A 23,343-nucleotide genomic window follows, 5' to 3' on the forward strand; every position below is an offset into this window, starting at 1 on the left:
AAAGTGATCAGCCTGCCTGTCTGCAGGAATGGGTTTGGGATGGCTGGCTTTTATTAATTTCTTCTGTTTGGGGTGCTTTTGCACATGGAGGTGAAGATAGTTACTGGCCAGGAGGAACTTACCTTATAACAGGGAAGATATTACCGCATAGCTATTCATTAGCCTTCACTAGTCAAAACAGTTCTGCCTTTAATCTCTCCTCCTAGTCATTCTGCTCTGGGGCATAAATGTGGTCCCCTTCATTTAAACTCTTGGAAAAGGGCTTTCTTGAGCCAGGTGTAACACATGCTTAGTGGAATGTTAGGTGCCTCGTTTTTGACTGGTTTAGGAATCCACTTGGCTCTATTGCTTCAGATACAGTAACAATTTCTACAAACCGTTGTGACTACATTTTGACCATCCTGGAGCCAACCTAACTGTGGGATGAAAGAGAATTCCCTGGATCTGGGCGCATCTTAAACATGAAGAATATCTAACTGCCAGATGACGCTCAAGGTATTTCAGGGAAAACCATCCCTTGATCCCAGCACATGCTCTACCCCTCCACTGTACTTTGTTCTCTTTCCTTTTGCCACTATCCTCTTGCTTACACCCTTTTTTCTGTCTGAAACTCCTACCCCAACCCTTCACATCTGGCATCCACTTTCCCCATCTTCAGAGTCCTCCTACAGTCACATCTCCTCCAGGAGATCTTCCCTGATTAATCTCTCACCTCTCCACTTTCTATAGTCCCCAGTTGCTCTTTTAGCACTCCTATGTCGCCCATATTTGGGGGTAGTTATCCCCCTGTAGCATTTTCGTACAAATCTCTATGCTCTGGATTATAGACTCCTTGCTAGATTATATGATAGATTATTAACTCCTTGAGAGCAGGTAACACATCTATTAAATGTATTGTACTCTCCTAAACATTTAGTGCAGTGCTGTGCACACATTAGGTACTCAATAATTACTGTTGATTGTTTGACTTGATGATACTTTAGGTATAGCTGACAATTCTCTCCTCCTAAAAACTCTCTCTGACCTGGATTTGGCTGGACACAGTATTCTCCTCCTTCATCTCCAAACACTCCCTCTCAGTGTTCTTCAAGGAGCCTTATCTTTTAACTGTGAAGATCCCACAAAGCTCAGTTCCGAGTCCTCCATTCTTCTCACTCCACAGTCATTCTCACAGCTCATCCACCTACATGCCTTTATCTCCCACCTCTGTTTAAGTGACTCATGAGCCCTGACTTTCCCCACCCCTGCTTTATAATCGGGCACCACCTACTGCATCCAGCTCGTCTCCTTTGGATCGACTTGCCGACAACTCAAACTTCATTTGGCCAAAACCTACACTACTTCCTCTTTTTCTCATCACAGTCTCCAACTCTCTCCCAGCCTCCCAACCCAGACACCTGTAACCTTAATGTCAGACTTGGCTCCCACTTTCAGTCTGTCGCTAATTCCTCCTGATGATTCTTCTGTAACATTCCAGAGGCCCTGTCTCCTCCCGCCTCCATCGTTACAGCCTCTGTCCTGGTACGTGTGCTCTATTCTCTCCAGGCTGGAACAGCCTCCTCATTCCTCCAGCATCTTCTCCTTTTCAGTCCATCCTATAATCCAGCTGTTGGGAGCACATGACCAATTGGACAGTTGGTAATTGCCCTTCCCTCGACCCCACTGCACGTATGTATGTATCTCTAAATTTAGATTATAAATTATTTAGTTATGTTAATGTCTATATCCCTCTCTAGACTGTAAGCTTGTTGTGGACAGGGAATGTGTCTACCAACTCTATTGTACTCTCTCGAGTGCTTAGTACAGTGCTCTGCGCACAGGAAGCACTCAATAAATATCGTTGATTGCTTGATTGATGAGCCTCATCCTCCAAAATCTCCAGTAGTTTCTCACTGCTTCTGGTGTGAAGCAGGAACTTGTAAGCATTGGCTTCAAGGCTCTCCCCAGCTTCTCCCTCTTTTATCTATCTGCTCCCTCCTCCCAACTTAACCTCCTACCTATCCACTGCTCTTGCCTTCCCTTTGCCTGGAATGGGTTCCCCTCCAACTTTGTCCCACCACAACCCTCCCTCCCTTCCTTCTGAGCCTCCTAAAGAGTCACCCCCTTCCCAGAGAATGTCCATGGTTAATCCTCCACCTTCCTGGTCCCATTGCATCTGCCATCTCAGCACTTATATATGTATCTGTTTATTTGCTATTTATTTATTCACTTGTGTCTATTATTCATATTGCTTCATGCACTCAACTATTGCATATTCATCAATTAATGCCCACAGCTTCCCCCTTTTAATTTTAAGTTCCTCGAGGGCAGCAACCAGATCTTATACCTCTTCAATCGATCAATTAATCAATCAGTAGTATTTACTGAGTTCCTATTCTCTGCAGACCACTGCACTAAGAACTTGGGAGAGTGCAGGAGAATTAGTAGACATAATCCCTGTCCTCAAATTTCAAATCTGGAAGAGGAGATAGTCACTGAATGAAAATATGGCTAGGAGGTGGAAGAAGTGGCTATGTATATAAGTTAGTGTTTAAACAGTAGGTGCATAATTCGATATGTATAGAAGTGCTATGGGTGGTTATGAGTAGTTGAGGTGGATTTGCCTAGTCGGTGTGGATATGCTCAAGTGGGAGTGGTGGGTACATAGTGTGGGGAAAGAGAAACAATTGAAGATAGGCTCTCAGGAGGAGATGTGATTTCAAAAGGACATTGGTGCTTGAAAGAGCTATTATTGGGTAGATTTGGAGGGCAGAGGAGTTTCACACTGGGGAAAAGGACTGAGTAAGAGGTCAGAGTTGGGAGAGATGAGAATGAGCCCTAATGAGTCACAGACTAATGGGAATAAGACTAATAATAATAATTGTGGTATTGTTAAGCACTTAATATGCACCAAACACTGTACTAAGTGTCGGGCTAGATAGAAGATAATTGGGTTGGATAGTCACTGTCCCGCATAAGACTCACAGTCTTAATCCCCATTTTTACAGATGAGGTAACTGAGGCACAGTTAAATGAAGAGAAGTTAAGTGATGTATTATTATTATTATTATTGTTATTATTACTGTACTTGTTAAGCGCTTACTATGTAAGCCCGTCGGTGGGCAGGGACTGTCTCTATCTCTTGCTGATTTGTACATTCCAAGTGCTAAGTACAGTGCTCTGCACATAGTAAGCGCTCAATAAATATTATTGAATGAATTAATGAATACTATGTGCCAAGTACTGTTCTAAGTGCTCGAGTAGATACAAGTTAATCAGGTGGGACCCAATCTATGTTCCACATGGGCCCATACTCTTAGTCCCCATTTTACAGATGAGGTAACTGAGGTACAGAGAAGTGAAGTGACTTGCCCAGGGTTACAAGGTAGACATATAGCAGAGCTGGGATTAGAACCCAGGTCCTGCTGACTCCCAAGCCTGTGCTCTTTACACTAGACCAGGGCGTTCGTAGGAAGAGGCCTACGAGGAGGGGAGAGACCCTTGGGGATTCCAGAGTGACTCTCCGTCCCACCCATAGTCAAACGGCAACAGGTCCAGGCTCAGGCCACGGCCTCAGAAGCTCCTTTCCTCACTTACTTTCTCGAGCCCGGAAAATCGACTTCCTCTGAACCTCATCGTGGCACTCATTCCCCATTTCCCATAAGAGAGGAACAAGGTCACAGGCAGCCAAGACTCGTGGGATTGATGAGTTCTGTGACAAGATGGAGCCCTTCCGCTCGGCTTCCTTTATATATCGTTTCAGTCCCTGCATATTGCCTCATTTATCTTTGGAGGAGACTGTCTCATCACAAGAAGTATTTCACTAAAAAATTAATTGTTTATTAAGAATTAATTAAAAAGGGTAGCACGGGATTAAATGATTGGGGACAGTGTCACTTTTGGCCCTTTGAACCTGCAGGTGTTGTCGTGGTCGTAGTGGGAGACATTAGGCTGCCGCTCCCCTACGTACGGGGAGGGCTGTGTCAAGAACATCTTTACTTTAAAAATAAAAAGCAGTCCATGCATAAAGCATGATGCCCTGCAGCATATGGGATCTGTTTATGTCTCGCTTGAAAATGAAGGCTACCCGGTATCGTTTACATAAGGCGGCAGGGATCGGTTTGATAAAGCGTTTCTATCACCTCGGGAACTCCCTTGCTCCTTTCCTCAGCACCTTTCTGGATGACTAGCCTCCCGGCAAATGTAATAAAAGCAGTCAAAGTTTGAGCAGGTCAAGTGCAGGGGAGCGGCCCCCTTTCAAGGAATGGGGACAAATGGACATCTCGATAATCAATCACTGCAACTCCTGGCAGTGGCTTTCAGAATGACATTATGGGTAGTTTAGAAGGAATCCTTCTGACAGAGGATGGGGAAATAGGGAAGTTTCTGGTCTGGGGAGTCCAGAAGATATGAGAGGACAGAAAGTTTGGCAGATTCCAAAGCCTGACATGGATCGAGACATCCTTTAGCCTGCAAGATCCTGCAGTGCCTCTTGGTTACTGAATTTCCAGGTTTTCTGCTTCCACTGGGTTGACTTTCCGGTGGCCTGAGAGTGATTCCAGTCAACCAGTCAATCTATAGTATTACCTTAGAGCTTACTGCAGGTAGAGCACTGTATTATGCATTTTGGAGAGTCTAACAGAGCAGTAGAGTAAGTAGACACAGCCCCTGTGCTTGAGAAGAATTAAAAAAAAAAATGGTACTCACTAAGTGCTTGCTTACTACATGCCAAGCACTGTGCTAAACTCTGGGGCTGATACAGGATAATCTGTTACATAGGGCTGTCAGTCTGAGTTGGAGGGCAGAGGATTTAGTCCCCATTTTACAAATGAATTAACCGAGGCACAGAGAAGTTAATTGATTTAACCAAGGTCACATAGGAGACAAGTGGCAGAAGCCAATATTACAACTCAGGTCCTCCCAGGACTTTGTTCTTTCCACTAGACCATGCTGCTTCTCCACAAAGCCACACCGTTTCTTAGAGCTTACACTCTATCAGGGAGCTTCTCAGTTTTGTTTGCTTCTGTCCATACATGGAGCCGTTCCTGTAGCCCTTTTTTCTGTCGGAGCCCATCGGTGTGGAGGGATGCTGTCCCCAGACAGGTAAACACGTGATCTATGTTAGAGCTTTCCATGTCAGGCCTGGGGGAAGCAGATCTAAAGGCCTCATATTGTTTCAGTCCCCGTAGATTGCTTCATTTATCTTTGGAGGGAGGCTGTCTCATCATAAGAAGTATATCAGTAAAAAATTAATTGTTTATTAAGAATTAATTAAAAGGAGACTTCCATCCTCTGAGGACAGGGCAGTGGTCTGCAGGATAGGAAGCCTGGGCCACTTTCTGGGACCACTTGGGCCCAAGGTGTGGGTTAGCACGAGGCCCTCTGTCCCCCATCCACAAATGATACCGGTGATATCCAAATACTGGTCCCAGGCAGCTCGAAGTTATCTAACAACAATCAACTCCCACTACGTACATAGAACAAGTATAGCTTTATGTCCTCTGCAGACCCTTGTCCCCCAGAAACTCACTCCTCTCTGCCAAAGGACCCAAAGACCAGAAGACCCCAGACCCTTGGTTGCAAAGAGAGAATGAGAGTTATCACCCTGTCCCACATTCTGGCTCCCATTTCATCCCCTGGGGGTTGTGCGAGCCCTGCCCAGAGGGTGGAGAGGTGTTGCTCACTCCTTTCCCTGCCCACACCATACACTGAGCAGGCTTAGCATGCACCCACATGTTACATACTCTCCCTGTGTAAAAATCATCCTCTTCACCACTGCATGTGTCCAGTCACTATGGCTGAGGGGCATCTCAACACTAGCCTTTCTGTTCCTCAACAGGACAGGCAATATCACATGAGTTTTCCAGGAGGCCCCAACTGAATGACTCTGTGTGGCAGCCCAGAAACTGCAGATTAAGAGCAATATCGTGTTCCTCCTTCCCACCCCACGATCGGGATGGCAAAATCTGCCTCAGGAATTTACCAGCAGAAGGAATAGACTTGGTTTTATGGAGAAGCATGTGCAGTTTCTGGGTACACCGCATCAAAGCCTGCTGAATAATACAATGCGGAGGGACTCCGGGAAAAAAAAATAATTTAGCGTATATGTGGCATGTACATTATTTATTACACAATGTAGCAAGGAGGAAACGGGCAAACATCACTTTGTCAATATGTATCCAGGATCCTCGGGGAGACGGATCCGTAACTGAACCAGAGGTAAATAGCTTGATTAGGTCCGGTGGAGGCGGGATATGCCGCTTGGTGCAAACCCACAAGAACAGTTTTCCAGAGCTTGCCTTCCATTTTCGGAGGAAACTAAGCAACATAATCTGACAAGGGCAGAAATCAAATCATCTGTCAAGTTCTCGTACCTTTCATTTATCACGCGGTTTAATACGGTAATGAAAAATGCCGTCCACGGAATGAAACGGATGGACGATGGAACCCGTTCTTTGAGGGGTGGTGATAGATTATGGGCCACAGCCTACTGCTCACTCACCTCCCCTTCCCTCCCCCACCCTGGCCCTCGGACCGGGGCCGGCTCTGGGACAGGCAGGTTGAGGGTCCTCATCTATCTCAACCGGAAAGTGGGAAAAGCTGCTCTGAAAAGAGCGTGGAGGAGCTGAGGCTGTAGGCGGACTGAGATGCGAGCACAACAGGAGTGTCTGGGAAGTTGGGTCCTCCCGGGATCCAATTTGGAAAGGAGCAGTGGAAGGAAGGGGCTGGGGGTGGGGAGGAATCAGTTTTTCAATCATTGGTATTTGTTGAGTGCTTACTGAGTACAGAGCACTATACTAAGTATTTGGGAGTGTACAATATAATAAGACAATCCCTGCCCACATGGAACTTACAATTTACTGGACACAGGACCCCGTACTAAGCACTTGTGAGAGTACAATACAATAGACATAAACCCTGACTATTTTGGGGAGTTTACTGTGTGTGGGGCTGTGTACTAAGTGCTTCGGGGAGTACAGTACAAAAGAGTGAATAGATATAAACCCTGCCCACAAGGAACTTACAATCTACTGTGTGTAGAGCCCTATACAAAGCACTTGAGAGAGTAAATTCACCCCATCATCAGCCCCACAGCACTTATGTACATACCTGTACATTATGTACCCCCCTAGACTTTAAGTTGGTTGTGGGCAGGGAATGTATCTGTTGTACTGCACTCTCCCAAGCACTTAGTACAGTGCTTTGCCCACAGTGCTCAATAAATACCATTATTGATGATGATGAATAAATATCTATGATTGATTGATTACAATAGAGTGGGTAGACATGATTCCTGACCACAGGGACCTTACAATTAAGCACTTGCAGAGCTCTCTATTAAACGCTTGGGAGAGTACGATAGTGTAAGTAGACAGGATTTTGCAGTCTGGTGGGGAAGAATGACCATTCAATATCTGTTGGGAGATGGGCTGTGTTCACAGTGCTGAGAGATACATAAGAACTAGGTGTTGGATATTGCCTGAAGGGAACGTTCACCCATGACAAGCCATCAAACCAGCATGTCAATCAGCGTGATCAATCAGTGGTATCTACTGAGCACTTACTCTGTGTGGAGCACTGTACTAAGTGCTTGGGAGAGTGGGTCTCATGACAGCTTCCAAAAATGAAGTGTGAATTCAGGGGCATTTTTCAAGTTATCTCTTCTCTTCCATGTCCCCTGTCTCCTGTGATGGCCATTTGCCTAAGTGACCGCTGCACAAAGAGGGGACCAGAGAAGCCCACTAGCTTAGGATCAGGCAGGGGGCATGTTTCCTTGGGCATCGTGTTTCTGCGGCCACCAGACGAGGCCCAGCCCATCCACAGACTTAAGGGAGGTGGCTGAATGAACCGATTGATTACGGATCGATGCTCTCACTCTTTGGGGGCATCCCGGGATCCCAGCTGCTCATTTGTTGTTTCCAAGGTCTTTCTTTTAACTTGTTCAGCCTTCTGGCACCCCATATTGGGCGAAGGGGCCTTGCCACTCTTGAAATCACCATCTTATTTCGGGGGAGAGGAGCCCTCCCTTGCCGGTCTCGTGGTTGGGCTGCAACTGAGGCAGGGAATGGCGCCTGGGGGCCAATTCCCAGGTCGGTGTGGCTGGGCAAGAGCAAAGTTTCCCTGCCCGGGGACTGGATTCACAGGGAACTGGGTCTCTCAGGTGGCAGCAGGCACTCTTCCTCCCAGAACAGGCACTCCCTCCTGGGGAAAGCAAACTCGGGTTGGCAGGCAGTAGCAGATTCCAGGGGGAGAGGAAAGAGGGAGAGAAGTGAAAAAGACGTCAGACCTGCCCTCTTGGCCTTGAGCATGGGTACTTCCAACACGTGGGCACAGCCTCCTTTCTCCAGATGTTACTGGGTTAGGTGTTACAACCAGGGGCCTCTGAAGAAGGGCAAAAGATCCGTCTGCTTACAGTTGCCCCTGAAAATCAGAAAACAGCCCTTGGACTTGCTACTCTCATCAGTTTCATCCCTTCCCCTTAGCCACGATCCCGCCTCTATGTCCCTTCTCCCCTCGGCCTTGCTTCCCCCCTCAGCCTCGCTTCCCCGCTCAACTGCTCTTTCCCCTTGGCCTCCTTCCCCCAACAGCCTCACCTTTTTCCCTCAGCCTCCCTCCTCTCCCTTTCCCTCATCTCCTCTCCTCATTTTCTAACGGTGCAGCAAACCTACTTCCTCAGTAGTAGCAGGGGTAGAGCCCAGGGCTGCAGTTGTTCACCACTACTCTGTCCTGTGAGCCCCAGGAAGCTTCCAACAGACTGAGAACTCTGGTTTAGAGACCCCAAATTCCCAGGCTTCAGGAAGTGAAGCTGAGAACAGCATCTCTGACACTCCCACTTTGGCCAGCAAGAGGTGTTTGTTTACACATTCAACGTTGCCTCCAGGAGGTCCACTGAGGCTGTGTTTCTATTTGCACTAATCTCCTGTTAGAGACTTTCATATTACATTTGCAAATTTAATCCTTGCTAATGTGATAGAAAGTTGCTAATAGGAGACTCATATTAACAACTTTCACAGTGCGATAGCAAAGGCAAAATACAAAAATGAATACAAAAATCACTAATATAATAAGAAAATTCTACTAGCATTCAGGAAGAACATCTAAATTTAATGCTGAATTGTGAACCGCTTCCTTTTATATGGGTTGTATATGACAAATTTTCCTGAGCTGAGCTCTTCTAGGGGCAGGATTTGTATACGTGATTGGAAATTGATCTTGGTCAGGTTTGGCTTAATGGTTTGAAGTTTGAGCTCCCTTTATTCTCATTAGTTATTTAGATTAAATCAGACAATCAGTAGTCATTGTTCTGTGTCTGCTGGTGGCAAAATAATAATAAGAATAATGGTATTTGTTAAGTGCTTACTGTATGCCAAGGACTGTCCTAAGCACTGAGGTAGATACAAGGTCATCAGGTTGTCCCACGTGGGGCTCACAGTCTTAATCCCCATTTTTTAGATGAGGGAACTGAGCCTCAGAGACTTAAGTGACTTGCCCCAAGTCACACAGCTGACAAGTGGCAGAGCTGGGATTTGAACCCATGACTTCTGACTCCCAAGCCTGAGCTCTTTCCACTAAGCCACACTGCTTCTCATGAGAGAGTATGATAGACTTAGGAGACAGGATCCCTGTCCTCAAGGAGTTTTCCGCATGAAAGAGATGAACACAATATCATTTTCAGATCCATCAAGCATATTTATTATTATCTGTGGGCAGAGCACTGTACTAATGCTTGGGAGTCGGTAGACACATTTACCTACCCACAACAAGCTTAGTCTGGATGGGGAGACAGACATTAATATAAACAAATAATATACAGTTACGTACATAAATGCTGTGGGATTGAGGTTGGATTGAATAGAGGTTTCAGAGAGAAGGGAGAGCGGAGAATGGATATTTAGATGAGTAAGGTTAATTAATAAGGCAGGTGAGTCGTATACATAAGTACTGAGGGTTGGGACTGCAAGATGGTCCTTAGAACAGAAACACTGAGGTGTTAACAGAGGGTAATAGCTAAGTAGAACAAAATGTAACTGGAGAAGGACTCCTGGAGGATGTGGGATTTCAAGGGGGTTTTGAAGATGGGGAGGGAGAGACTAGAACCAGGCTAGATGAGTAGGTTAGCTTGAGTGACCCAAGAGAGCAGGGTGGGGTGTAGTGGGAGAAGCTGGACTTCCTCCGCTCTTTGGCAACAGAGGAGATAAAGGGGAAGCCAGCCGATTCTGGATTAACTGTGCTTCCTGAGCCCAGCCACAGAGAGGATAATTAACAGCGTGAGGCTGAGGGACATCAGGGTTTGGGTAATCCAAACTAGTCAAAAATCAGAAGACAAATGACTGAGGGTAATCAAGCATGTGAAGTATGCACAGTGCGAATGCCATGGAGAAGGCCTTGGGCAGGTCACTTAAAACAATGTCACTTCATGGTCCCACCAGCCAATCAAACCAATTTAGGCCCCAGGCTGGTCTCAGAAAGGGCCCGGAGTTCGCTGGGACATCTGGCCATCGAGCTGACCCCCGAGAGAAAGTTCTCATCAACTCACCTCCGCAGAACTACCAACTCTTTCATCATGTTCATTTTACAAGGCCGGCGTTTATTACCAAACTCCATACTTGCATGTATAATATATAAATCTTCCCTGATTACCCTATAAGCTGCACATTAAAAATTTACCAGGATAAAATTAATGTGATTTTTTAATAATATTGTTTTAATATACAGAATGTCAGATGACAGTGAAAAACTATTTTGAATGCAGCAGCTGTAATAATAACAGCTTAACTGGTGACGAGGAGTTGTTGGGTAAATCCCCAGATAAATTCTGGCCTCCTAGAAGATGCTAAAAGGGGTGTCCCAAGGGGACGGCTGACATGCAGCCCATTGAAAATTGACCGGCCTGAGCTCCTGAGAACATGGCATTCCTTGGGCTCCCATGCTGACAGAATTGGAGAAATTCATGAATTGTTCCCCTAGCTCATCCCAGCCAGAGCTCAACCCTTCACATAACTTCCAGTGTCTAGGGGCCAAGGCATTGGTGATTGAGAAGAGTGTCTGTGGTTTCATCAGGGTGCAAGATGATTGTCCATTGGTGGGGTCTGCCCGGCAAGGCCCTCCGGACTCCTCCTTCTGGCTCCCAACTCTACACCCTGTCTGGTGCTCCCTTTTGATTCTTGCCCCCTGCATTTACATCCCTTGTTCCCGACTCATGTCCTATCACACATTCCCATCCTATGTTCCTGTCCCATGCACCCTTCCCCTGCTGTTTATTTATTTCTTTCCATTTGTATCCAAAATCTTTCCTCATGCTCCCACTGTCTGTATTCACTTTTTGTGCCTGTTGGCCTTTCCCCATGAGACTGCATGTTCCTCGAGGGTAGGAGCCATGTCATTTACTCTCACTGTATTTTCCTATGAATCTGATTCAGTGCTCTGTCACAATAGAGTATCCTGCATATGATAGGCTCTCAGGCTAGAACCCTGCATCCAGAAGGCAGGCAGTGGAGTGCTCTGCACATCATAAGGAGCTCAATAAATACTAAAGAATGTATGTTCCTGCAAGGCCAGGAAAGAGTTAAAGGGAGCAAGAGGCTTGGTTCCCTCCCATCAGGGACAGGAGCAAGGGCACCCCCATGCCCACCCCCTGCCCTAGTCTGAGGGGGTAGATGGGTTCCATGGTCCCCAGGGTTCGTTCTTGCCTGCTCAGCCTGAATCCCAGCAGGAACCCCAGCGTTGTGTCCACTCAGACCGACCCCTCAGCAGATCTGGCAGCTGCAGAGAAGCCCGCGCCTGCCTCTCGCCCCGTGTGCTGGTCACTTGTCTGAGAGAAGTGCCAGAATGCCGCGCTGACCTACTTCAGGCTCTGCGTTTCCCTTTGTTCCCAGGATGAGGAGATACAAAAGCGTCGCCAGGATAGTGCCGGGAGCCACGGAGGCATCCTGGGAATTGGCATGCGGATGGCTCCCCCCATCCACACCTCCCAAGTCCCATTTTGTTCTGAGCGTTGCATCGCTGGGGTTCTGCTCGGCTGGCCTGCCCCCGAGGAGGCGGAGCGAGGGGCTCCTGCCTGGGCAACCATCATGCCTTCTTCCTCCTCCTCCTCCTTCCCTCTTCCCCCTCTACCTGCTTGCCCTGGCACAGCCGAGGCTATATGGATCCCTCCCAGGTAGCAAAGAGACCACCCCTTCCGAAGCAGAGCAAGTTCACCTGGAAGCAGGTGTTGGCCGAGCCAGATTGTGACCAGTCCTTATTGGTAGAAGAGGAGGGAGGGCAAGGAACTGAAGGAGGATGAGAAAATTAGCCTGGGAACTACATCTCCCAGAAGACAAGGGCTTACATTTCCCACAGTCACCTGGGAATGAAAGTCATTCTTGCTGGGTGCCACTTTTGAATTTCAGGAGACAGAACTCTCTGAGGCTCTCTGTCCCTCTCTTTCTGTCTGCCTCACAGCTGAGTTGGACTAGTAGCCGGTGATATATCCTGCCATGTGCTGTTTGAGAGCTTATGTGTTCAGAAAGCTGTCTGGGTGTCTAAGGAACTTTGTCTTTTAAGTTATACAGTAGTTTTTGCCTGTCTGTAGTAATTTGGATCTGCTATTCTCTCTCTTTCTTTCTTTCTCTCTCCCTCTCTCTGTCTCTCTCTCTGATCTTGGACTGTGGATTTACCTTCATTCTTTGTCTCTTCTGTGGCTCTGACCATTTATTTATCTTCACTCTCTCTTTCTGTTTCTGTCTCTGTCTCTCTGTTTCTCTCTGTGTCTCTTTATGTGGACTCTGACTCTCTCTGTGTTCCTGTCTCTCGGTCTCCCTCTCTGTCTCTGCTTCTCTGACTTTGTTTGGACCCCATCCCCTCTCCCACTCTGAGGCCACAGAAAGAGGCAAGTTAGGAGCAGGCTTTACCTCTGTCTTGGAACCGTTGGCCATCTTTGAAGTAGGCCAGTGTGGACCTGAGAGAAGACAGATTGCCTCCATGGCCTTTGAGAAATCTTCCTTTAGTGCTTTTGTGAATGACTGTGAGCCAGGCCCTCACGGAGCACAAGCTTATGATTTCAGTTAGAGCCCCACTTTCTCCTAAAGCTAGAATTCTCCTTAGGGTGGTATCGATGACTAACTGGGTAAAAGCAATACTCAGGGCGTGCCTTAACATTTCCCCATGAAGTCTTATGTATTGGTGCATTTCAAGGACGGAGATGGGTGGGGAGAGTCCATAAATCAATCAATCAGTGGTATTTATTGAGCACTTACAGTGTGCAGGCTGCCGTACTGTGTGGGAAAATACAGTATAAAAGAGTAAGGGGCACAGTCCCTGTCTATAGGGGGCAAGAGATATTAAAATAAGTCACGGATAGGGAAAAGAGGATATAAAGGATGTTTATATAAGTGCTGTGGGGCTGGGGTGGCTATCAAAGTGCTTAAGGCGAAACATGTGGGAAAAGAACAGCTCATTAAGGAAAATGTGATTAATTTAATTGTGGCATGTATTAAGGGACTTATTAAGCACTGGGGTAAATACAGTATAATTACTTAGATCGGACACTGTCCCTGCCCTACACGGAGCTCAAGGTCTAAGAGGGAGTAGGGAGAATGGTTAACTTATCTCCCCGTTTTACAGATGGGTAAACTGAGTCATAGAGAAGTTAAATGACTTGCCCAAGCACACCAAGGCAAATGGCAGAACCAGGATTAGAACCCAGGTCTCCAGACTTCCAGGCCTACTCTTTCCACTAGGCCATGCTGTTTTTCTATTAGTTTGGCTGCTGATGAGTACTCAAAGCGATGGAAGCAGCGTGGCTTAGTGGTTAGAGCATGGGCCTAGGAGTCAGAAGGACCTGAGTTCTGATCCAAGCTCCACCACATGTCTGCTGTGTGACCTTGGGCAAGTCACTTCATTTCTATCTGGGCCTCAGGTACCTCATCTGTAAAATGGGGATTAAGACTTTGAACTCCATGCGGGATAGGGACTGTGTCCTCCCTGAAGCCAACATCATCGTCAACATCAACAACTTAGAAGGCAGAAACAGCTCCACTGCTGCTTAGCGCCCTGCTCAGCGGCTTGGCTCTTCGTACAGGATACATCTGCATTTGCGTGTGAGTGAGCGGGTTAGAGAGTAAATTGCAGCCGCCTGTCAGAGCTCCCTTGCACACGGACTCCATTGTTTGTTCGTGACTGTGCCGCAGCAGGAATGTGGTTTCTGAAGATGCGTGGCGTGTGACAGGTTGGACATTTTATCTTCGGGGCCCCCAGCCAGCGTGGTGGGAAGAAAGGGAGGCATTGGAGAATTTTCCCCATTCTTTGAGAATTCCACTCTCCCTTTTTAGTTTACTCCAAGAGCTCTTAGGGGATACATATATTAAGCCCTTTAAATAGTTCATAATAAATCTTTGTCTTGGGCTGAATCTGACAGTTTTTAAAAGAGTCTTTTAAGAGAAAAACCTCAATCATTTGTTAATCCATGGGGGTGATCTCAGACTTGGGGAAAAAAAACCAGTGCAGGCTCCTGAGTAGCGAAAATACACTGTTAAAAAAATGTATAAATATGGAAAAGCACAAGAATGCCAGCCTGCAGAAACTTTGGGACAGGGGGTGCTCTGGTTCAGCCTGAATAAGGCTTCTCTACCTCGGCCAGCCCGGGAAGCAGGAGGAAATGACTGGCAGAATGAGCAGACAGGAATAGCGGGCTGGCTGGATGCCGCGATCACTCAGGTGTCCCTGGGTGGAGACCCCAGAAATCCCCAGAGGTTCAACTGGATCATTCTACCATGGGAGCCATCTTCGGAGGGCTTGTGGGGAGGCCAGAGGGCCTCCCCAAAGTTGGGAATCGATTGAGCAGCTCTGGTGGGCAGGTTGAGGGGGAGGGCACTGAGGTAAAAGGAAGAAGCTCATGACCTTAGCTTCCCATTCAAACTCTCCCCTGGACCCTCCAAAATTCCTCCCACCCTTTGCCGACGTGGAGGGGGCACGACGTAGAGTCTTCCCCTCCCACTGGGAGAACAAGGAGGAGGCTGTTGCTGTTAAATGGCTTCTTTTTAAGTGGCAACAGCCACAGCTGTAGGCACGAGAGAGAGTTGGACCAGTGGCCTACGAAAACAAACATGGCAGCTCAGTGCGGGCCACGAAGCCATTTGCCGCCTCTCAGATAGACAGCATGGGAGATTCATGTATATAAAATAGTGTATTAAAGTAAACTTACAAAAGCAAAGAGCAATCATTGCAAACGTAATTTTTTCTTCCTCTTTGGGATTCTAATTTTAAAAGCATTAAAGAAGACAGCTGCTCATGCTGTGATACGCGCTAAACAGCCTGGAGGATGGAAAAAAAATATATTTGTAGCTCATAATAACTATTGACCTTTCTGATATACAATGTTCTCTGTGTTAGCTATTCTGTTCTATCAACAGTGAAGATTGAACATGACTTTTTAATAGAAAACACGGGGTTTCAAGCTGCCTTCTCAAAGGTGTTTATGTATTGTGATTTTTGTATTGTAGTACAAAGACTTGGTGCTGGTGCCCTTTGTCTGACATCATGTTTGTCGTAAAAAATGTATAAAAAAAAAAAGGCCCTGCGTTATTGAGTGCATTTTCGATGAGGGATTGGCTGGCAGACACTTTATAGTTGTGATAAAAGTACTGTCCCACTCGGTCCCATGCATGTAATATTTTTAAAGCAATCTGCAGAGGGTCCGCGGAACCCTCTCCCCCAAACCACCGGCATGTACATTGTTCTGAAAGAGACCCCTCAAGTAGCTGCCTTTATAGTGGCTCTCAAAAAACCCCAAAAAGGCAGGCCCGCCCAGGAGCATCGCCAGAGAACAGCTAGCATCAGAGCATTCTCTGTTGCCCTGAATGCCCAGAGAAGACCTCTGTGGGTGGTCCCTGCCAACCGTGAGCTGTCTTATGTAATAGTAGTAGTAGGAAGAGTATTTATTAAGGGCTCATTGTGTGCAGAGCACTGTACTAAGTGCTGGGAAAGAATAAGCAAGTGGGAATTAGACACGGTCCCCGTCCATAATAATTATCGTGTATTTGTGATGCACCTACTCTGTGCCAAGCACTCTGACTAGCACATCGATACAAGATAATCGGGTCGGACCCAGTTCCTGTCCCATATGTGTCGTAGTCTAAGGGGGAGAGGAGAATTTTACAGATGAGAAAACTGAGGCCCAGAGAAGGGAAGTGACTTGTCCAAGGTCACACAGCCGGCAAATGGTGAAATCGGGATCCCAGCTTTGCTCTGGAGTTTCAATTAATGATGGCACAAGTTTACTAGACGAGAGCTGAAAATTCACAACAATGAGGGAAGGGGGAAAACATGGTTCCCATTGAAGCCAGAATCGAATCAGTCCTCTGGGTGGTCCGAGAATGAGCCCCTCCTCTGCTAGGGCCCAACCTGCATGGCCATTGGGATACAGAGAGCCCAGAGTCTGCATGTATGTCAGAAAGAACCAGACCGTCTGATGGCAAAAGGAGAATGACTGCTGCCCTATGAGGAAACCACACATCAGTTCCCCGAGAGATCTCCCCAAAATGGCACATCGGCTCTTGCGGCTCCTCATGCAAAGGGACCCAATGCAGGAAAGAGAAGGTCAATCCAAAACCAGCATAGTAATCCTTCAAGGGCTTTTCCTCACTTGAAAGTTTCTGGCTGAAACTTTCCATGAAAATCAAGTTGCTTAAGGTTCCCGGAGGAACTTCCTGATCTCTCCTGGCTAAGACTGAGGGAGAGCAGAGGAAGTAACATTTCATGTGAGCAAGAGGCTGAAGAAATATTTTTTCTTTGAAAAAGAGGCGTTTTCTTCATCCCTCCAAAGCTGAATGGGAGCAGGTAGGGACCTCTTCTTCCTCCTCCCCAGAAAGTAGAGCCTCTTTGTTGACTCTTCGGAGAGCCCGGAGGGCAGCGATGAGACTGGTACCTTGCGGAGTTTGTGTACAGTTCACTCAGCCATCCGTGGTAGCCCCCCCGTGGAGCGACCAGCTATCCCGCTCTGCTGGCTGAGTGTGGGTAAATCTGTAAATGTTTAGATAATGGATTAAAACCTAGTGGGCTGTAATGTTTCCAAAGGGATTTTCGGAGTTAAATTTTCTCCAGTGATAAGTCTATCAAACACCAAATCTTTATCTTTTTTTCCTTTACAAGCCGACTCGTTTGCATATTTCCTGGGCCAATAGTGTATCGAATCCAACCTTAGTGTGTCACTCTGAGTTGTATGGAAGGTGCTTGGTAAGCAGGCGTTTCAGTAGGCTCTGATCGGAGCATCTGGAAGAGACCACCCCTACCAGTTGGCAGGTTGCGGTCAAGGCACAGCTTTCCGCGTTCCTCTTGCTGGGGATTTTTGTCTTTTGTCTTTTCATTTCTTTTCCCGTTGGCTTCGATTTCTGCTTCCATCTTCCAGTCCTCTAGCTTTTCATTGGAAATAGCCATTCCTCAAACCGGTCCATGGCTTCTCACTGAGGAGAAGAGATTCTGACCCTTCGCCTCAGGTACAGCAAACTACCAGAGGAGTGGGAAGTAGGAGGTTGCAGACTTCCCAAGAAGTTCTGGAAGCTCCAGCCTGAACCACAATTTTTTGGGAGTGAAGAATGGGGAAAGGCCATGATTTTTCAGGGGAAAAAGCGAACAAAAACAAAATGCTCAGATTAAATAATCCAAGGCAGCAGAACATAGTTTCATTTCAGGTTGGCCTCTTCTGTTACCAGGTCACTGTAAGGCAGACAGTCTGGGAGTTTGCGGGACAAATACTGTTTTCTTTCTTTTTTAACTGAGTATTGCCTTTGGATGGCATAGGGGCTGACCCGCCCCCAGGGCAGGAGATGGGCTATGATAAGGGGCCACAGCCACACGCTTGGTAGCCGGACAGAGGCAGTTGGGACCAGGCGATGAAGGGGATGTTAGAGATTCAGAAACTAGAAGACACTCACTGACCAAAAACAGGACAGAAGCTGCAGAGTAGATTGAGGCCTTTTTATTCTGCTTTGGCTTCCCTCCCACCTATTCCCTGCTTCCAAACCATTTGCTTGGGTGGGAAGTGTCTGTCTGGGCTGACTCATTCCCAAATTCCTGTTTGAAATGGGAGTTCTGACAGGCGGTGAGACTGAGAAAAAACTAATCGCAAAATAGACCCCGTGGAAATCATGGTCTGCCCTGCCAGGAATAGGGAGGCAGGCAGGCCCTGTGTCCAAGAACATCTCCGAGTCTAGAAAATGAGCCTCCGGCAGTGGTGTTTTGGCATGGGTTGGGTGCAGTCAGGCCTTCTCCAAGGAGAGTGGGTTAAGTCTGAGAGCGGGAGAAAGAGGTGCAGTTAACTGCAGATTTCACTCTTCAGAGCCATCTCAGGTTGGGGGTTCTTGGCATGGGATAAGATAATTATGGAATCATCAATATATGTGAGAATACAGGAAGAGTAACATTCGCCAGTACAGAGATGATTGTTGTTCTGCAAGAACTTGGCTCCCAATATTACAGCAGGTTGTCATCAATCAGTCCATCAATCAATCAGTCCATCAATCCATGAGCTAAACTCATGGAAGAATCCAGTGCAATAGAGTTGTAAGACCCAATCCTTGCCTTTAAGGAGCTTCCAAACTAGCGCCTCCGCCCTGCTCAGGTCCGGTCTTTGAGAGCAAGGTTGTGTCTTTGTCTTCCCCTCTGGATGGTAAACTTGTTGTGGGCAGGGAACACGTCTACCAACTCTCTCCAAATGCTTAGTACAGTGTTCTGCACACAGTAAGCGCTCGATAAATACGATTGATTCTTACTCTACTCTCCCCAGTGCTTAGCACAGTGCTCTGCACGCAGTAAGCACTCAATAAATGCCACTGGTTGATTGAATGACTGACCCAAATTGAGCCTGGGACAGGAAAACATTGAGACTCAGTTGCCCAGCCAGACTCCAGGGGCTTGCTGTGACTCTTACCCTTGCTGAAGCTAGAATTAGAACCAGCACTCCCGGCCGAGCCCCACGGCTTCTGGCTTGGGCCAACCAGCCCCCGAACCCCGAGCTGTCTGGATTTGCCCTCTTCTCTGTGTGTTGAGAGACTTTCTGGCGGAGGCTCCCGGAGGCTTACTGTCCTCATCACCTTCTGATAGGCACAACATCCCGGATCACTCCAGCCGCCCGCACATTTCTCAAGCCAGCAGGGAGCCTCATGCTGCAGTCCCATTAGGGCCCTGTAACTACTGTACAGTACAGTTCTGTATTGCAAAGCGGCGCGTTGGAAAACCGGTGAGGATTACTAACAGCGCCTAAATTACCCATCTATCTGGGAGCCTGGTCCAGGGTTCCTGGATCTTCGACCGTAGACTGCGTCTCGGGCTGTGGGATGATCCCATGTCTCCTCCGCTGTCATGGACACGATCCAGTTATCCAAAGATGAAGATCCAAAGCTCGGCTCATGGCCTGGGCTGGTGGGGCTCGGTCTCCCGGGTCCAGTGGCCTGGAGAGGAGCAGCAGCAGATTGGCAAGCTTCGCCTTTTCCACCGGGTTGAAAAAAAAAAATTGAGAAATTACGTCTAACCTTAAATGTATAATCTGTCCTTGGGAATGGGAGGGAGAGGGAAAAAAAAGCTGTAGCATCTTCAAGCTCTCGGCATCCCTTATGAGGAAAAATCGGTTCTAAGGGTCTCTGATCTTGTGTTTTAGTAAAATAGAACTGCACGGCTGAGTGACAGTTCTGATCTAAAGCATTTACGTTTAAGTTTTGATCTCTCTGCTTTTGATTAAAACTAATGAGCTCATTTAATTCAAAATGGGAATCTCTGATAAGAGAAATAAGGTTGATGTGATTGGATTAGAGGGGCAAATTAAACTCTTAGAGCAGAAGTTTGTGCTTATATAGTATATTAAAAAGCTGTTGGCGTATTATGGCGTGTTAGATGATGAGAAAAATTTCATAGTAATTCATATTTAATCAGAAGAAATGAAAGTACTAAATATAACATGGCTCTGCTTTTCCCCCGAGTGATAAAGAGCTGTACATTTAAAATGACATCGGATTCATGCTCTCGGAAAAAAAAAAAAGAAACACGAAAAGAAGGACCCCAGAGAGAGGTTCAATCCAGCCCAGGGTCCATCCTGCAAGGGGCGGCACAAACCCTCCATAGGCTCCCACCCACCCTTCTTCCAGCAGCCAGCGGCCTCATCGGATCCGGATTCGAATCCGATGGAAAAAATTTCTGGTTTTTCCTGGGGAGGGCACAGTCGCTCTCCTTATCATAATTTAAAATTTGCTTTTGCTTTTTTATCCGTTAGGGTTTATAAGGGTTTATAATCATCATCCCTGGGAAACTCAACACTACTGTCCCCGCTTGCAGAAGCAATCCATCCCTTGGCCTGCTCTACAGAGGAGGGCGGACAGTGCTGTCAGAAATGCTTCTGTGGGGCAGAAGGGGTGGACCTCTTTCATTTGTACGTAAAAGGTGGCGTGAAAATATGCTGCTTTAGTGGAACAGGAAAACCCCACCCAAATATACAAAGAAGCAGCGTGGCCTAGTAGAAGAGAAGGGGCCTGGGAGTAAATGGACCTGGGTTCTAATGCCAACTCTGCCAAGTTCTCGCTGTGTGACCTTGCACAAGTCATTTAACTTCTCTGTGCCCCAGTTTGCTCAAATGTAAAATGGAAATTAAATACCTATTTTCTCTCCCTCCTGCTTAGACTGTAAGCCCCATGCAGAACAGGGACTGTGTTTGACCTAATTAACTTAGACCTACCCCAGTGCTTAGACCAGTGTTTGATACATAGTGAGCGCTTAACAAATACTATTAAAAAAAAACACAGGTGTACAGACCACACCCAAATATGCAAAATAAACAAAGTCAGCCTCCCCAACCCATAAAATGAATGAGGGGTGCCAGAGACCTTGCAAATTTAGGGACAGTTCAATCAATCAATCAATCAGTGGTATTTATTGAGTGCTTACTGTGGGCAGAGTGCTTTCCTAAGCACTTGGAAGAGTCCAATATAACAAAATTGGGAGACATGTTCCCTGCCCACAAGGAGCTGTGAGGAAAACGGCCTGGTAGTGTGTTTAGGTCATTTAAGGGAAGACTGTGAGTCGAGCCCCTCTGGGGAGGCTGGAGCCCAAAGGGAGCTGAAACTTCTAGACCAGTGTACCCGAGTGAACCCCCAGATGCTAACACAGTCCAGCAGCTCCTGGCCCATGTCAGGGCTCCAGACAAAGTCCAACTGAGTCTCCCCACTGACAGCCTGGAGCCAGAGGGAACAGGGATCCCACTCCAGCGTAGGTTCTTCGGGGGCTACTATGGGGTCTTTGTGTGGCCTCTTGGGGCCTTCACCTTCAGAAACTCTTCTACAGGTGGCGTGGCATGGCTGGGCCTGGGAGCGACTCCCCATTGCCCAAAGAGCACCCACATCGTCATGATTTCCTGATTGTCATCCCATGGACACCAGCGGTCAGGGGCGGAAGGGGGCTGGGGGGGTCACATGACCGGGGGTGATGCGGGAGCAGTCAGAGAACACTTCCAGGAAGAGAGAAGGCTTTTAGGGTGAGGAGGGATGGGACTTGGCCAGTTTGAAGGTGGAGGGAGTTCCAGACTGGGGGCTAAGAGGGAGCACTGAGCAGGCCACAGGAGAGTGGAGAGAAAGAGTTAGGAAAATGAGGAAGGGAAGAATAAAGAGGATGAGCTGGGTGTAGGTGGGTTGTACTCTGACAAGCATTCAGTACAGTGCTGTGTACACAGTAGGCACTCAATAAATACCACCAATTGATGGAGATGAGAGTGGAGCGTAAAAAGATGACAGCCAGCAGAAGGCCTTGATCAGGGGCTTCTGTTTGCTGTGAAAGGGAATGGGTATTCCCCCTTTCTAAAGTGAGTTGCCTCTGACTGATTAGGCTGAGGTCTCTGTTCCCCCCACAACTCCAAACTTGGCCACCTCCAGCAACTTGGAATTCTGCTCTAAACTCTCCCAGGGATTGCAAGAAGGAGTTAACCAGGTTGAAATTCTCCTGCTAAAAAGCCTGACCTGAGTTACCATGTGTTCATGTATTTTTTTTTCTTTCATTCAGCAAAGTAAACGTTTTCCAAACACGGGAAATTGATTACCGTACTCTTAGCATCCATCAGTCATTTATTTTTAGTGAGCTCAAGGATCGCACCTGAGCAGGGGCTTTGAGGAGTTGAGTACAAATCTCACTCACGTGTATGTGCGTCTGTGTTGTTTTTGTGTCATTTCCTCCCAGTGGAATCAACAAGCCCCAGTCTACTAACCACTGACAACACCCTGGAGCGATCCTTCTTCATCCGAATGAAATCTACCCTGACGAAGCGGGGAGTGCACATCAAATCATCAGGATATAAGGTAAGTGCCACTCTGTGGTCAGAGTGCTTCCCGCCTCCAGTCAGACCTGGGCGGTTCCTGGCTCCTTTTCGGGGCCATGTGGGTGCGTGTCGGCGGACAGCTCCAGAGGTCTTTAATTGTACTCTCCCTTCGGGATGCAGAAGGGTGGCAGGAGGTGACCGGGGAGAGTCTCTGTTAAATCAGCCGCTTGATTTCCGCTTCAGACTTTGCTGAGGCACGAAAGCCCCAGGAAAGTGCTGTTTTCTCAAACACCTCTTGATGATCCTTCAGACGCTGCAGATAAAGCTGAGGGCTATTTGGGTGAAGAAGAGAAGTCAAATTGAGCTAATTCTTCGGACCGCGGCTGCAAAATGTTGGGCATGCATCTGATTTTCTTCCCGTTTGTCACATTTGTGCATCCATACAAGTGGTCAGTATTAACCCATTGCGGTTTCCTAGTAGCTTCTGGGATCCTGCTAACACTGTCTTAAGGAAGGATGACCAGAGGGACAGAGTGGGAGGATGAGGTCGGTCGTGGGAAATTATATCTTTGAAAAGATTGTTATCCTACAGGTGGTGAGTACTTCCACTCAATCAATCAATTATACTTATTGAGTATTTACTGTGTGCAGAGAACTGTACTAAAGCGCTTGGAAGAGCACAGTATAACAGAGTTGGTAGACACATTCCCCTCCAATAATGAGTTCACAGTCTATAAGGGGGACAGACATTAATATAAATCAATCAATTATGGATATATACATAAGTGTTGTGAGACTGAGGGGGTGGTGAATAAAGGGAGCAAATCAGAGTGACGCAAAAGGGAGTGGGAAAAGAGGAAATGAGGGCTTAGTCAGGGAAGGCCTCTTGAAGAAAATGTACCTTCAATAGAGCTCTGAAGATGGAGAGAGTAATTGTCTATTGGATATGAAGAGAGACTGCCTTCCAGGCCAGAGGCGAGATGTGGGCGAGAGGTCAGCAGTGAGATAGATGAGACTGAGGTACAGTGAGTGGGTTGGCATTAGAGGAGTGAAGTGTGCAGGCTGGGTTGTAATAGGAGAGCAGTGAAGTAAAGTAG

At 47.2% G+C, this 23,343-nt stretch overlaps 1 protein-coding gene across 3 annotated transcripts in view; it reads left to right on the forward strand.

The window, feature by feature from the left end:
* NPAS3 (neuronal PAS domain protein 3) overlaps window positions 1-23,343 on the forward strand; it is a 671,384-nt gene that overhangs the window by 603,092 nt on the left and 44,949 nt on the right. For all 3 annotated transcript variants that reach the window (XM_039914095.1, XM_039914093.1, XM_039914094.1), the window contains one exon: window positions 22,168-22,286. In XM_039914095.1, the coding sequence (XP_039770029.1) occupies window positions 22,168-22,286 (119 nt within the window). The remainder of the gene's footprint in view (window positions 1-22,167; window positions 22,287-23,343) is intronic.

This window comes from Ornithorhynchus anatinus, chromosome 14 (assembly GCF_004115215.2).
Source record: "Ornithorhynchus anatinus isolate Pmale09 chromosome 14, mOrnAna1.pri.v4, whole genome shotgun sequence".
NCBI classification, from domain to species: Eukaryota; Metazoa; Chordata; class Mammalia; order Monotremata; family Ornithorhynchidae; genus Ornithorhynchus; species Ornithorhynchus anatinus.